General features: G+C 34.2%; 2 protein-coding genes, 1 long non-coding RNA gene and 1 pseudogene across 5 annotated transcripts in view; 1 reads left to right on the forward strand and 3 right to left on the reverse strand.

Annotated features, from left to right (window-relative positions):
* Positions 1 to 223, forward strand: part of LOC130511080 (sphingosine kinase 1-like) — a 2,923-nt gene extending 2,700 nt beyond the window's left edge. Inside the window, exon 9 of the mRNA XM_057007908.1 lies at positions 194 to 223. Coding sequence (XP_056863888.1) covers positions 194 to 223 — 30 coding nt within the window. The remainder of the gene's footprint in view (positions 1 to 193) is intronic.
* Positions 224 to 531: 308 nt separating this feature from the next.
* Positions 532 to 3,506, reverse strand: LOC130511646 (cysteine-rich receptor-like protein kinase 29; annotated as a pseudogene).
* Positions 3,507 to 5,159: 1,653 nt separating this feature from the next.
* Positions 5,160 to 9,491, reverse strand: LOC108850104 (lysine-specific demethylase JMJ28-like). 3 transcript variants are annotated; one of them, XM_057008964.1, is made up of 12 exons: positions 8,638 to 9,491; positions 8,418 to 8,551; positions 8,225 to 8,330; positions 7,981 to 8,116; positions 7,782 to 7,845; positions 7,021 to 7,663; positions 6,617 to 6,949; positions 6,110 to 6,514; positions 5,951 to 6,023; positions 5,774 to 5,859; positions 5,559 to 5,678; positions 5,160 to 5,476 (listed from the first exon to the last, which is right to left on the reverse strand). In XM_057008964.1, exons 1-12 carry the CDS (start codon positions 9,241 to 9,243, stop codon positions 5,384 to 5,386), a joined length of 2,799 nt encoding a protein of 932 aa, XP_056864944.1. In that variant the 5' UTR covers positions 9,244 to 9,491; the 3' UTR covers positions 5,160 to 5,383. The 3 variants fall into 3 exon arrangements, with proteins under 3 accessions (XP_056864944.1, XP_056864943.1, XP_056864942.1); XM_057008963.1 differs by having other exon boundaries at positions 7,021 to 7,666; XM_057008962.1 differs by having other exon boundaries at positions 7,021 to 7,672.
* Positions 9,492 to 12,379: 2,888 nt separating this feature from the next.
* On the reverse strand, positions 12,380 to 13,076 carry LOC130511648 (uncharacterized). The gene is made up of 2 exons (XR_008945138.1): positions 12,629 to 13,076; positions 12,380 to 12,554 (listed from the first exon to the last, which is right to left on the reverse strand). It is a non-coding gene; the product is annotated as an uncharacterized LOC130511648 (long non-coding RNA).
* Between the last annotated feature and the right edge of the window lie 2,889 nt (positions 13,077 to 15,965).

A 15,965-nucleotide genomic window follows, 5' to 3' on the forward strand; every position in this document is an offset into this window, starting at 1 on the left:
TTCTTGATCCTGTGGTTAAACTTGGGATCGATCACGCTTTGTAAAGTGTCTTCTCTCCAACTTCTCCATACCTGAGAGAAAAAATAATAGAATAAAAAAGGTTCATGTACTAAGACTAAGAAAATAGGAAAACTAGGTAATACCAGTTTGTTTTTGTACACTTACCCACACAAGAATATTTCCTCTTCTTCAGATCCACCACTGTTGTTTCTCTTACCTGTAATGATCTCAATCACTAATACACCAAAGCTGAAACGTCTGTTTTAACTGAGAATTGTCCGTACATGGCGTATTCCGGAGCCATATACCCGCTACGAAAAGAAAAAACCATTAATACCGGTTTGTTTTGGATTTAATCAAGTAATGTCTGGTAGAGCTTTGCAAAAGCATTATGTTGTATATCATATAATCAAGAAATCTCTATAATCAACTATTGTTATTAAAACATTCTAAAAGTAAAAACCATTTTAAAATGCAAAATGCTCTCTAAATATTCCTTGCTCAATGTTTTTAGTAAGACTATTTTACTTACTAAGTTCCTGCAATTCTGTTTGTGAATCGCTGTGTCATGGTTTGGCCTGTGTCAAAGAGTTTAGCTAATCCAAAATCAGCAATTTTTGGATTCAGTTTCTTGGTCCAAAAGAATGTTGCTAGCTTTGAGATCACGGTGAATGGTCCGAAAACGAGAGTCTTGATGAAGATAAAGAAGTCCTCTAGCAACTCCGTTAATAATCATTTGTATCGCATTCCCCAATCCAAAAGTTGACGCTTCTCAGGATCTGCAACCACGCAAAAGATCAACACAGAGCAGAAAAAATGGTAAGGATCATATATAGCAAAGAGGGAAAACATTACCAAAGATGAAAATGGTCAAGACTAGCATTCTTGATCAGCTCATAACACAATCTTTCTCTTGTCCATGTATGCAGAAACCTAAAAGCCTAACCAAGTTCCTATGTGAAGTTTTGCAAGTACTAAAGATTTCGTTCTTGAATTCAGTGTCTCCTTGTCCAGAAGTACCCGACAATCTTTTTACCGCGATTTCTTTCCATGAGAGAACACACCCGGGCATACATAATCCCAAAGTTTATAAATCTCTCAAATAACCAAACCATAACTTACCAAATAATAAGTTTGGTCGAAGATACTTACCTTATAAACTGAACCAAACCCACCACGTCCAAGTTCGTTTTTCAGAAGAAAAGTTATTTGTTGCCACCTTTAGATCTTCAAAGTCAACTACCAGAGAATCTGTACTCAAGACCTCATCTTCGGCAACTGATCCTGACAAAGGCGGATTCCCACGAACTAAATATGCAGACATAAGTTATCATGAACTATATTTTTAATTTTTAATTCCCACGAACTAAGGGCATCTCTAACTCCACTTCATATTTTATTCCAAAATTAAGAATATAGTTGGAAATGGAGTGAAAAATGGAGTGATGACCAAAAAATAAAAAGCATTACTCTATAGTTTTATTTTTTGGTCACCACTCCATTTTCCACTCCATTTCCAACTCCATTCTCAATTTTGGAGTAAATTATGGAGTGGGTTGGAGATGCTCTAAATAATATCCACACCAAAAAGCTGACCCATAAACAACAACCCGAAGATGAGGGTCCCTAATTCGATCAGACTTGGGGTAAATATTCGTATAAATCCTAAATTGTTATCTGAAGAAATGGTCTGAACCAAAACTGAATGAATATAACCAAATACCAATATATATATATAATTAGTAGTTATAGTTATATCTATAATATTTTTGTACTTTTGTGCAAAAAAAAAATGAATATTTGCATTCAATGCCTACAACTTTTACCATATTTGCATTCCCTACCTTATTTTTTTCCAAGTTTTTTCCCTCCTGCATCACTCTTTCCCCACAATATTTAGGTATTTCCTGATTAATACATTCTTCTTATGTTTTTAAGCCAATTCACCCAAAAAAAAATTGTACTTAAAATTAAAATCATAAATCAAACATATTAATTATTTTGAGTATTTTTGGATAAAACTGGATAGTTTGAATACAGTGTATCCAAATAATCATATCCACTGGTTATTTTTGGATATAAAAACTGATTTGAACTATATATGATTGAACATTTTTTTATATTTTTAAAAATTAATTTGGGTAGTTTAGATACAAAATATGTTATATGGTTATTTCAAGTATATATATCTGAACCCCATTTCAGATATACAAGTTATTCGATTATTTTCTGGCCCCGATATATATCATAACCAAACCCATCCGGACTTAAAAGGACCAGCCTTGAAATGACTCAAGAATTTGTAATACTTGAATGGGTCTATTTTCAAAACCTGCACGGGTGTTGGGATACTCATGCCTATTAAACAGCGTAACCGTAGCAAGCAGAATATTGACGTTCTGTTACCTTCGACTCTATCTCTAGACTTGTTCTTCTTCCACTTCAAGACATAGCATAGCCAAATTGCAAATGAAGCAACAAGAACTATTGGAACGACTATCGCAATAACGACTTTATATCCTACAATAAAATTTCATTGGGTTAATTAATCAAGAGAACAAACATTCAACACTAGGGACAAAGATCTGCAGCAGAATACACAAGAATTTGTTATGTACCTGTTCTCTCAGTTTTTGTAGCAGGTGGATCAGGTTCAAGGTCGGCGTCAAGCTCAAAAAATCGCGACTTCTCAAACCGGAAGTTACAACTAGGACAAAACCACCTAAGACCAATCTGATCATCACAACAAAGTGGGATTTGCCCAAACCCAAAAACAAGACAGTCATCACAATCCTTTTCAGACAAATCCGGCGAACACTGCGCACTCCCGTAGAATGTCCTGTACCCTGACGTACCCGAACCGTTCCCTTGAGCGTATTTCCTATTCGGCCCACCAGCAGCTGCTATCCCTTTGAGCCTATCCAATAGCCCTCTTCGCAGACGCTTGAACTCATCTTCGTTTGATGGTATCGTTTGACCGGCAATAAAATGCAGAGTTGGGAACGTCTCTTTCTTTCCATAAAGTGTCATGTTCGAGTAACGAAACATACAGCGCGTGTACCACACAACAGCTTGTTTTGTCTGAGGACACTGCTCGGTGAGGTTTCGTGCTGCTCTCTGAATACAGCTGAGACAGTCATCTCTTCTGACTTCTCTTCTACACAGACCAATTGCATAAGCTCTTTCTCCAGATAAGCTACCAGAGGAGAGGTTGTAGAAGCCATAAGCTTCAGGGGATGTTACTGAGGAGAGAGAGGAGACAAGGCGGTTGAGGTTTCCGGCAAAAGTGCTGTTGGCTGTGAAGTTGCCTCGGTCTAAACATCTGAACCTTGGAGCAAACTGATAGGTATCTGCCTGAGCTAAGGCTTTTAATGGAACAAACATTAGGAAACATGCAAAGAAGACGATAAGTCTGACATGCTCCATGGAAGATTTAAGTTGTTTTTTTTCTCTGTTATCTGTAGTATTAAATAACCCTTGAAACGTATAATAAAGGTTGATCTCTTTCTTTCTTTTTTAATTTTTTTTGCATGGTTTTCTTTGAACTATTTCAGAATCTGACAAAACCTGACAGCTGAAAGAACACAAGTTGCTGATCAAAACCAAGGAGAAAATTCAGTAGTAGGCACAAGTGGGCAGCCCTGGCGAGGTTGTCTGGTCCTGCACGGTAATAGAATCATTCATCTAATACAATATAAAACTAATGATTTAGAGCATTTCTAATGCATACTCCATTTTTTCAAATTGGAATAACTCCATAATACATCTGAGTTTTATTTGAACCCTATTTTATTTTAAATAAAAATAAATTCGTTACTTCAGTTTTAGAATAATTATATATTTTTATTTATATTAGAGAAGATTGTATTCTAAATTTACTTTGGAGTCAAATGGTGTGAGTTAAATGCTCTTAGTGCAGAAAATCATGTCAACCGTGTGAAAAAAGTTATAAGAATAAGAAGTGTCTATTTCTCACTTATTTCCTCTCAAGTTCCTATAGGAACCGAAAAGGACTGAAACTTTGAATGTTTTTCTAAACCATGTAGAAACTAATCTGGACATATATTGGTTTTGTTGAAATTTCGGCACATTGATGGTGTATACTGATTTGGAATACGCAAACCAGAAACCACCAAAATGTTCAGCACATTGAAGTATATTGGCTTGTTGGAAATTTCGGCTCACAGGATAGCAAAGAAAGACCATATACTTATTCACACCTCTTTTCTTGGAAACAGCAAAAATGAGGAATATAGCTCAATTCAACCAACCAACTATCAAGCCCGTACACAGATTGAAACACACGATAAACCGGGATAAACAAAACCGAAAATTTATTTGTTCGATCTGTTCCTTGGGACACACGAGAGATTTCAATCTTAATGTTGTCTTCTGAAATAACTCGCATCTTATTTTGTTATGTCGTGTTTATCTGAAGGAATGTCTATGGCTCTATTTGTAAGGAAAAATGGAATCTGATCATTAAAATATTTGATTAGAGAAGAACTAAAACAACACTTATGAAGATTAGAGAAGAACTAAACGAGTAAACAAAAATTTGCTTAAAATACCTTGTGGGAAAAGTTATCAACAAACTTATAAACTCCATGTTAACTAGATTCCCAAGGTTGCTTCAAACACGAGCTACCATATTCTTAATCAGAAACTACCATAAACAAGCTTTTGATGTCTGAAAGAAACCAGATATTGAATGGACAAGGCTAAAGCTTAGATGGGTCGAGAAGACAAGGACAGGCCAAGCATCGGAGGAATATTCAGGAACCACAAAGCTGAGTTCATTCTTGTATACTCAGAACCCGTAGGGAAAGCCACAAGCACCGTTGCAGAATCCGCAGCCCTCAAAAGAGGGCTAGAGCTGGTTCTAGAAAACGGATGGACTGATCTATGACGCCAAGATCATGGCCGATATCATCACCAAGAGAGGGAGGTTAATATGTGAAGAAGCCAAAAAGCATGTGAATTAAATCAACGTTGTTATGCCTAGTTTTAGCAAATGCGTTTTGAACCATGTTTACTGAGAAGGGAATCCAGCCGATGATAAGTTGGTCAAAGTTAGGACATCAGTTTCAAGATCCTAAGGCTGGGGGCTCTAGCCTTACCGAGTAAACTTTTCTAGCATACGTAAATTGCGAGTCTAATATCAATGCTTCTTTTATTAATTCGCACCTAACAACAATCTGAATGACAAATCAATTCCCCCATTGTTCCTCTTTTGTTCTTGTTTGTTTATTTTCAACAATATATATCTTTACATTCTGCTAGTCCTTGAAACTATAACTCAACAGCTTTAAATCTTTCCTCCAAGAATGGTGGTGTAGTTCTCAATCGTCAAGAATCAAAGATTTGGTACCTCTACTTCTAGTTATAACCTCGATGCAGCGGTTGAATCAGAAGATGTGAGCTCCCGGATCTCCTTTATAGCTTCGCTGACTTTATAGATAGCCATTTTCTTCACCTGGATTAAGCAGCAATACATATACATAAAAACAATACTCTTTTTACATATTCAATCTTGTTTTAAAACAAAGGGAAGTTACCTCAATCTTGTTTGCATTCGTTTTGACGTTCTGAGGGAGTTGATTAAGCTCGTCCACTCGTTTTATAGATTCAGTAACGTGTTCAGGTGAAAGAAAATTCACGACCGCATTCACGCAAGACTAGCAAATACATGCCAAAGTTATGTTAATTATAGTAATAACTTGCGATTATAAACAAGATGAGAGCGTGTTGAGTGAGTGATAAGAAAATATACCTTGTTCTTTCTATTTTGGTATGGACATCCAGCAGGCACGATGACTGCTTCCCCAACACATTGATCAAAACTCCATGGTTCAACATCTAATGAAACAGAATAAGCGGCATGATGCTGAGTATGTTTAACACAATGGTAAGATAAAAAAAATAGAAGAAATGAGGATATGATACTTACCAAACTCTTCCTTAAGCCTTGCTTTGTGATACTCATCAAGATAGTAACTCTGTTCAAGTAATGGATGACACACCTGCAATGATAAAGGATAATAAAAATGGAAACAGATCAATGATTGTTCTCTTGTAGATGTGTTTAAGCTATCAACCAAACACTTACTTGTTCTTTGCTGGAATCCGTGGGCACTAGCTCCAGACAGTGGTTCTTAATATACTCAAGAAGTTTAGAAACATCTTGTATCTGGAATACATCCCATTGGGCACCACAAGAGTTGCTTAGGCTTCCTTCTTCACATGAGTCGTTGCAACTCTCTCTTTCCTCTACCTTAAACTCACCACTGCCTAAACGGTGTTGTGAAGATTCTGAATCAGAACTGCAAGAGTCATCCGACCAATCCCTCTGAGCATATGAAGTGTCAATCCTATCATGTTTCTTTCCCCTACTCTCCTTCCTCTTTTCTGGGTTTTTAGATCTTACTCTTCCAATATTTTGCATTAGCTTTCTTATTCTGCAAATCTGCTTTGTTGACACTACTGTTTCTGTGACATGCAACAAGATATCAACCTGCAGAAACAAATCAAAAGCTTGAGAAAGATACAACTAGATCTAAAGGTTTAACGAGAAAAGTCAAAGAAAATGCAGCAGCAGACCACAGTTTTACTTTACCATGTCACAAGTTTCAAAACCTAACTTCTTCACAAAATCAAACTTTGCATATTCTTCACCACTCCTGTAAGAGATATTGAGGCATGGACCTAGGTTGGGAGCTTGGATAACATCAGGTAAACCAGCAGCGATATTTAGTATACCACGCTTAGGATCCATGTAATAAGGAATTGGTAAACTTCTCAGGATTTCAGCATAATGATTTGGGAACTCTTCTTTAAACAAAGAAGACGAAAGCCATCCCTCCAATTTCAGCCTCTCTTGACAAGTATTAGTCTCAGCCTCTCCTCCTCTCAAAGACCCCAAAAATACTTGTTTCACCCCAATGTCCACCTGTCATTGAATAAGATACATACCAGTTAAAGACTATTAAAAATTTCATAAAGAGAACAGAAGTCACTAACCTCAAACCAATCCACGCCATCGGCTGCATTACCGGTTTTGCTATTGCTCTTCTTAAGATAGCTACAAAACAAGGCTATTGGATCCCAGTTCAGGTTTGAACCTCCCTTTAGCACACTGCGAACTATAACAGGATGCCCTTTGCTCCAGTGTGTCTGAAAGTGTTCGAGATTGTTCTGTTGAAAATCCATCACTGTGGGGTAGTATAAGAAGTTATCAGTTGAGTCTCCTCTTCTCCTGGATGCTTCTTTCAAACGGCTGCTACTAGATGGTTTTTCCCTTCCAAGACAAAACGGACATCGCAAGTGTTTATCTAAGGTTTCAGGCAACTCATAGCAACTGACTATTTCCTCTGCACTGGTCTCTAACTTGCTTGTAAACTCCAGAGAGAATAGACTCCTCATAGAAAGGTCATTTCTGCAACTTTTGACCTCTTCGCGCTTACAATCTACCAGAGCTTTATTTAGAGATTGGTCGCAGGCATTAGCTAAGGGGTGCTTACAACATTCTACACCATTCAAGCATTTGACTAAACCAAACTTTTTAGATAAGCTCCTTTGACTCCTGTCTTGATCAGCACTCAGCCTGAGGACAGAGGAGCTTCGGGTGCACATTTTTTGTGAATCCACAACAGCAGAGTCACGACTGCTGCAACTCCATACAGATATTAGATGAATTAGTGGGAGGAAAAAAAAACTCAAAGCAGATTACATAATATGACAAACTTAACAGTGGGGACAGAACAAGGGAAAAGAGTGAGCACCAGAGCTGTTGATCATCAGAGGTTAAGTCAGAGCTATCGATTTGCAGTTCAGCTAGATTTTTCCCTATCACAAATGTGAAAATAGAAAATCAACAGATAAGAGTCTAGTTTTGGATACATAAAATAAGAAAATTATCTTAAGATAGAAAGATATTAGCAATAGAAACAGAGAAGGATTCAAGCAAACAATCAAGCATACCTTTCTTTTCTGCGGTGTTGTTTTCGACCTCTGCTCTGTCTTCTGCATTGATTTCTTTTAATACAGGAAGAAGCATGCAGACAGCATAGTGTAGATGCAAAACCCTGTCAATACCACTCCTCACATTCCGAGAATCCTGCAACATGTTATACAAGTAAAACAACTTTGTGTTACAAAATATCTAAAGAAACAAAAAGAAAAACTTGTAAGGACTTTAGGCTGAAGAACAATCAGATAGTCAGACCTTACATTCAGTGACTCCAGACACAGAGGCTGAGCAAGCCTTGCACCTACATGATCCACAGCATACAGGGCATTTTTTCTCAACTTCTTCTTTTGATCCCTTGTTCCTGGTTCATTCCAAGCCACAATTCAATAAGATGACTGTTTCTACCAAAATTAGAAACAATGAGATTCCAGAAACAATCTAAAGATACCTTTTCTCTATACAGTCAACGCAAAAGAACTCCCTTTCACAACTCAAACAGCTAATCAAGTCCTCAAATCCTCTGGTTCCACACCAATGGCACCTCCTCTTGGCCTTAACCAATTTTCCCTTGAAAGGAACCACCTTTACAGAAACCACATAAAACCCAAATGATATACAAAATAAAGAAACAAAAAGTGTAAAGCTTTAACCTTTTTTTTTGGAATTACCTGCATCTTCCCAAAAGGTAAAGGCTCAATATTCTTAGACCTGAATCTTCTCTTAGTCAAAGAAACAGGTTCTTCACCTACTTTAACATCACAAGGCGAAGGAGAAGGAGAAGGAGATGACACATTGCTTGTAGTCGGAGAAGGTGGAGAAATAGCCATAATGCCATAAGGAAGAACCTTCGTTAACTCCTCCCCAACGAAATGTTTATTAACACTAATCTCCTTCCTCTTCTTCTTCTTCTTCTTCTTTGGTGCTTTCTTCTTCTTCTCAGCTTCTCTCTTCAACGCCATCCTTATCAAATCCAACTGCAAATCCCCTCTCTTCAAATCCATCTTCTTCACAGCTTCATCAACAGCCTCTGCTTCTCCCACCTCTCTCTTCCTCTTCTTCTTCGATCTCCGCTCCATCTCTGACGCTTCGTCTCCTCTTCTTGATCTCGTCGACTCAGCAGAAGCAGCTCTCTTCTTGGTCCGCTTGAGAGTGAGCTGCGAGGTATGAGTCTCGCACATCTTCTTCCCTTCCAAAGCCCGTCTCTTGCACCGCCATTGCTTCCCGTCCGACCTGTTGCAACGAAACTCGTCGGGGACAGCCTCGCTCTCCGACATTCTCCAATTCAGGAAAATTGTCTGAATTCAGACAGTGATCTGGAACCCAGAGAAGTAGTGAGAGAGAGAGAGAGAGAGAGAGAGAGAGAGAGAGAGGCTTTATTGAGAAGAGGAAGAAGAAGAAGAAGAAGTGGCAGAGTTGTAATTAAAGGGAAGAAGGAGAGTCTTGCTTTTCTTTGGTAACGTAATAAGATCGCAGAGATCGAGAGGATCTTTAGTTGTTCAGTTACTTCCTTCTCTCCCTCTGTTCTTTTTTCCTTTCTCTTTTTTTTTGGCTTTCTTTTTTGAGTCAATTGCGTCAAAATCCTAAAAGAAACTAGTAATTAACAAACTACCTATGATACAAATTATGGGGACTTTAGGAAAACCGAAATGACAAAACAGTCCTCATATGACTTAGGAAACAACGTAGAGTAGACCACGACTTATAGATTAGAAGCTAAAATAATTTTAAAAACAATTGTGGAGATTTTTAAACATTAAACAATGTTTTTATTTTCATCTCTCTCTCTTTTTTTTTTTTGAAACACTTTCATCTCTCTCATTATCGTTGTTTTCTTTCATCATCTTCATCTCCTATTTCCTTTTTTTTCCAATGAATCTAAACAAAGAAAAAAGATTATGAGTTCCAAACAATTCATGTGTTCATATGTTCTTCTGTTTTTTCTCTCCATTTTCTTCCTTTGCATAATCGTTTCTCACCCAACATTCGTCAACACAGTCCCAAATAAGATTCTGAGTTCTCTCCCATAGTTTTTTTTTTGAGAAAAAAGTTCTCTCCCATAGTTAGTTTCGAAGATTCTTTGGGTCACTCTCCGACGATCAAAACGGTAGCGGCTTTGAACTAGTTTGCGCAGATACCGAGCAGAGATCTCATGTCAGCGTTTCATCACATAAAAGTGTCTTCATCTTGCGAAATGCTATTTTGGTAACAGAGCCACTCAAAGCACTTTCGGTGTCAAAGAGTGAGGAATTTTTTTTACCGTAGATAGTTTACTAAATGAATGTTCTTATTTGGTCTTTGATAAAGCTATAATTTCTTATTTTTTCAGGAGATGGTTTCTTGTTCGTCTTTGGCGAGGTGAGTGTAACGTTACTATAAATGGTATATGCCAAATGAAATCGATTGTGACATATACCACTTAGATAACATTATTGTTAACCGGTTAAATAGAATACTGTAAATGTTACTTATAGTAGTAACCGGAAAACAATATTGGTAACATGTTAAGTACTTGTTTGCTTCGTTATATTTATTATTGATTGTTCCATCAATTATTTGTCTGTAATTTTTTGATGTCATATGCTAATAAGTTTCTCTAGAAGTATACTTAACAAACATAAGGCTATGCAGGTATTAGACAATTGCGAACCCAACAAACAACACACCCCCCCCCACCCCCGCCCGCTCCCATCACACAAGATGAGAATATCTTCCTAACATCACAAGAGAAAGAAACCTCAACAACACTGAGCCAACTATGCTAAAGTTGACATTAGGAGATTGAGCCAAATGGATGGAAGAAGCAGCTACGAAGGGGAAGGACACATCCTCCGAAGGAAGTGAGACAAATGGTGGGTGTTAAATGAACGTGGAGCTGGAAAATCAATGCTGCATACTATTGTTATATATTAGTTTATACTTAAGTGTCAGGACGGTGGGTGCAATTTTTGAAAATGGTTATAAGAAAGTTTATCCAGTTTTGTGATGTTTTTGGAGTGTTACACTTTCTTGTAACTGTCTAATTAATGTTTCCAATGACGTAAAACAGTAGGAATAGCAGAGAATTAATAAATCAAAGGCTGTAGAAGTCTGAGACATACAAAAATCAAAGGCTGGAATTAATGGCGAATAAGAGAAAATATCTTTATTTACATAAAAAAATATTGTATTGACGAGAGAGACTGAAAGCTTAGTTCGTTGGTGTGAGCACGCGAAGGGTGAATGTTGAATCTCTGAACATTGAGAAAGACTTAGTGTTTAAAATATGATGTATTTTTCTTTTCGGAAGTATAGGTGCTGAAGCCTTTTTGGTCGGTTACATAAAAGTTTAACTTGTTTTGGGAAGTTTTTGTGGCTAAGCTTTCTTTTAACCGTCTATAAACATTTTAAAGATGTCAGTATGTTTTTTGAAAACTGTTACAGGAGAGGTTAGCGAGGTGTCAGATTACTTTGGTTTGACAAACTCTTTTATAACCATTTATGTAATATAACCTTCGATGAATTACGTAACCACCCTGTCAAATTTTTCGGTAACAAAAAACTTTAGCTTGTTTCGAGATCTTTTTTGTGGCTAAATTTTCTTTAACCATATATGAACAGTTTCAAGGATGTGGTCTGTTTTCTGAAAACGGTTACATATGAGTTTAGCGAAATGTCGGATTATTTTGGTTTGTCAAATCCTCTTGTAACCAATGTAATATATAACTAGATTTTGACCCGCGCTTTTGAAGCGCGGAATATTTTAACATGAAAAATTTCACTAATAATTTAACAAATATTTTAGTAATTTTTAAAGAGTGTGTATTTAAAATATTTTTGCATTTAAATCATTATTTTTAAATTCAACCCGATTGTGATTATACCGGTTAATCCGGAGATCTGACAATTCGATTTATGTTTTTAAAATATTCATATTAAAAATCACTAAAACCCGAGACTAACCGATTGAACTGATGGATGACCGATATGTAATCTAATTGGATTTAAATTGTAATAGTTTCATAATTTGTAATCTTATAATCGAAATTTTAAAGTTCACTATTTTGCAATTTATGAAATTATGACGTTTCTACAAAATTTTAAAGAGAAAATGATAGATATAAAATAATTAAGATTAATTATTGTATTATTTGGAAACATTGATAATAATATAAAAATATATTGTTTGGAAACATTGATAGTAGTATAAAGAAATAAGTATATTGTTTGGAAACGTTGATAGTAGTATAAAAAATAAGTATATTGTTTGGAAACATGAATAGTAGTATAAAGAAATGAACATTAGTGATTTAATATATGTTTAACTATAAAGTATAAATGTGTATTTAATTTAAAAACTTACAAAATAAATGTTAGGTCCAACAGAATGTTTCTGTTTTAATAAGATAGATCTTCAGTTGTAGTCACAGTTAATCTTGTGGATGTATAGCCACAGATGAAAAATGTATTTTGTACAAAGAAACATGATCACGAGAGATAACCATAGAAAAAGTGTAGCAAGTTTAAGAAATCAACAAACATGTTTAACTGTCAGCTCCATCACCAACTGTCACACACTTCATGAATCTCAAAGCGATCATAGCGAAAACTGAACAAATAAACAAAAAAACTAAAAATTTGATCGTTTTAGATCTTCAAAAACAGATCCTTGAATTGGAGAACCTCTGTTAATTTTCTTCTTTTTCTTTGTCTTGCTGTTCGATCTCAATAGACCATCTGGAAATTCCTGCGAAGATTCAAAAGAAGCAAACTCTCCCACGAATTAAAAACACCTATTAATCTAAAAAGAGAGAATAAGCAACAACAACAACAACAAAAGAAGGTGACAGAAACGAAAAAGCAACATTTCTACAGCTAGATTTTTTTGTGCCCAAAGGCAAGCGTCGTCACCACAAACTCCTTAATTAACCACAACCACCATCAAACGCGACATCCTCCCCCGTGATCACCGTCATCCTGCTGTCAAAAATAGTAAAATGGTGGAAGTTACTTCGTTACAAAAAAATATCCACTAAACCCGTTGAGAATCAATAGTATGACACAACATTTACATGGTATCAAACTGGGTGAAAGGAAAAGAGAAATCAGATTTAAGAGTGGAGTCATGAAACTAATCTATATTATTAAAAGAGAAGTACCCATATAAAATACCCCTTAGTTTTCACTTTTATTTACAATGGTATGCCACTGATATTAAATAATATTTCCTATTTTAATGCTGTCTTTTCCACTTCAATTAATGTGTTTTCCAAATTAAATTTAAATTAAATACAAAATTAAATAATTCTTCATATTTTAATGCTTTGTCTTTTCCACTTATATTAATGTGTTTTCCAAAATTAAATTTGAATTAAATACACTTCATTAACTTCTCTATTAAATCAATGTCAAATTAAAAAAATACATTTTTATTAGACAAACGATTCTGGAAATTATAATATCAACTTTTCATTTAAAAAATTTGAACGAAAAAATATTAGCAAATTTGAACCGAAACTAGATAATATCCAAACGGATTTACCATTTTGGTATCTAGAGAACCATAACCAAACTTCATCCGAACGAAATATTTCGGATATTCAAATGTATTTAAATCATATTTATATACTTCGATATGTTAGCTATTTTTCGAATTAATATCCAAGATATAAGCTATTTTAAGATGGTTAAAATATTTGAAATATAAAAAATAATCAAAAGTAAACATTTTAAAGTAGATAAACAACAATCAAAACTCCAAAAATATTTAAAATATATATTTATTCTTCATCCAAATATTCAAGTTAAATCTATTTTAATTTTTAATTTAGGTACTTTGGCTTACATTACTCAAATTTACATGTTATATTATTTTTATTTTTAGATTTAGGGAAATTTAAAGATATATAAATTTTGAAAATTCAAAAATAGTTTAAACGGGTTATCAAACCCGCAAAGATCTGAATCAAACCGGAACCAAAGTTTATAAATACCCGAATAGAGCTAGAATCTTTAAACTCAAAAAACTCAAATCCGAATAGATTTTAACCGAATTCGAGTGGATATCCAAATACCCACCCCTAACTTAGTCAATATAAAACGTTAAATATTATAAATATATTATTTAGTATAAAAAAACTAAAACTGAAATTAATATCCGTGCGGTCGCACGGGTCAAGATCTAGTCAAGTATTTAAGATAGAAAGAGATGAAGTACAGAAGTGGAATATAAAAGAGAAAGAGTAAAGGCTCTACAATAGTCTAGAATTTTAAAGATCAAGGAAAAGTTATAAATTCTATTTTATTTTAACTTGTCTGACACAAAAAGTTTTCGTGTAAATTTGGTTTATCAAAAATAGAATTAAATAAAGATTGAGACTATATGCAAACGCTAGGTTATCATCAGACACCGAATAGGGGTATATCGGTCATAAAAAAATTGACAAAACCTAAGTAAACACCAAATGTGTATTTACCTAATTATGAGATTTTCTTTGTATACAGGGTGCAAATACTCTTCTTTTTTTTCCTTTGCAACCCTAATTTTATCATATTTATTTGGGGATTTACTGGTTTTATAAACAATCAAATATCTTTTGCTACTGATTTTGGTTTTCCACTGCATATGATTAAAATTTCTAATTTCAATAGTTTAGTTTTTTTTTTGGTGCAATTCAATAGTTTAATTTTTAGTCGTGTGTTAACTTTCGGTAAGCCAAAAAATATTTAGGCTTCAATTGGTGACTGTGTAAATAATGAAGGGAGATAACTGCAAAGAAATTTGAACAAAATTTCATTTACTGAATTGAATTTAAAAAAAAAAATTGAACAAAGAAGAATTATTGTTTTCCACTTGTTCCCCATCAAGATTAGAGGATGAAATATTTGTTAAAGAATTCCTACGTATATGAAGAAAAAAAGATGAATATAGTAGGTCCCGTGTATTAACAATTTGACAAAACATTCAACCTAATTGGTAACAATTTGAAAGAACAACCAATTCATCACTTTTTTTTCCTAAAGTAGTGTCACCAATTGAAACCTTAATTTAAATATTATGTAACGTATGTGATTTTTTTAATAATGTAGATTAAAGAATTAATTCATTTTAAATTAAAGATATTTTCACTATAGTAGAAATCATGTATCGTAATGGATCAAGCTTAACATTTATTAACTTTTATCAAAACAAAAAATTCCTTTAGTTAGTTGTTTTCTATGATAAAGCTAAATTTTGGGGATATATTAAAATTTTATTGAAATCATTTGGTAATATCATTTGTTAATATGAAAGTTTACTTTTGAAAATAATTATTTAACAATACATTTATTCAATATATTTATTAATAAAAATTTCAAGCATCGTATTAAAAAAATTCAGTCATTACTATTCAAAAATTATATAGTTTTTTTTACATATAAACTCTAAAATTATATGGATCTTACATTTATTACTAGGCCTGGGCATAAAATCCGGAACCCGAAATCCGAACCGAACCCGAACCGAAAGACCCGACCCGTTATCCGACCCGAAATGTAAAAATATCCGAACGGGTCTTGTAGGGTGGTATAAAAAATATCCGAACCCGAAGTGTTATTAACCGAACCCGAACGGATAATCCGAAAAACCTGAAACTAATAGTTAATATAAATATTTTGATATATATATATATATAAGTATTTTAGTTATTAAATTTAATATTCGTGGTAATATGATATATAATAATAAATATTAACAATATTAAAAATATTTTAAGTACACAATTAGTTATAAATAAGTAATTTATAATCTGTTCATTGGAATAACAAGTCTACTCTCTATAATATAATGTATATTGTTTACAAATAATGTTTGTTTTTATACTTGATTTAATATTTTATTGTTATTTTAGCAATTTTATGTGTGATAGATTAATTTTTATTAATTTAGTTGTTTTTCTTTATGTTTTTCTTTAAGTTTTTGTTTTTTTTTTATTTTGGTTATATCTGAACTGAACCTATATAACCCGAATCCGAATGA

Source organism: Raphanus sativus, chromosome 4, assembly GCF_000801105.2.
Source record: "Raphanus sativus cultivar WK10039 chromosome 4, ASM80110v3, whole genome shotgun sequence".
NCBI lineage: Eukaryota > Viridiplantae > Streptophyta > Magnoliopsida > Brassicales > Brassicaceae > Raphanus > Raphanus sativus.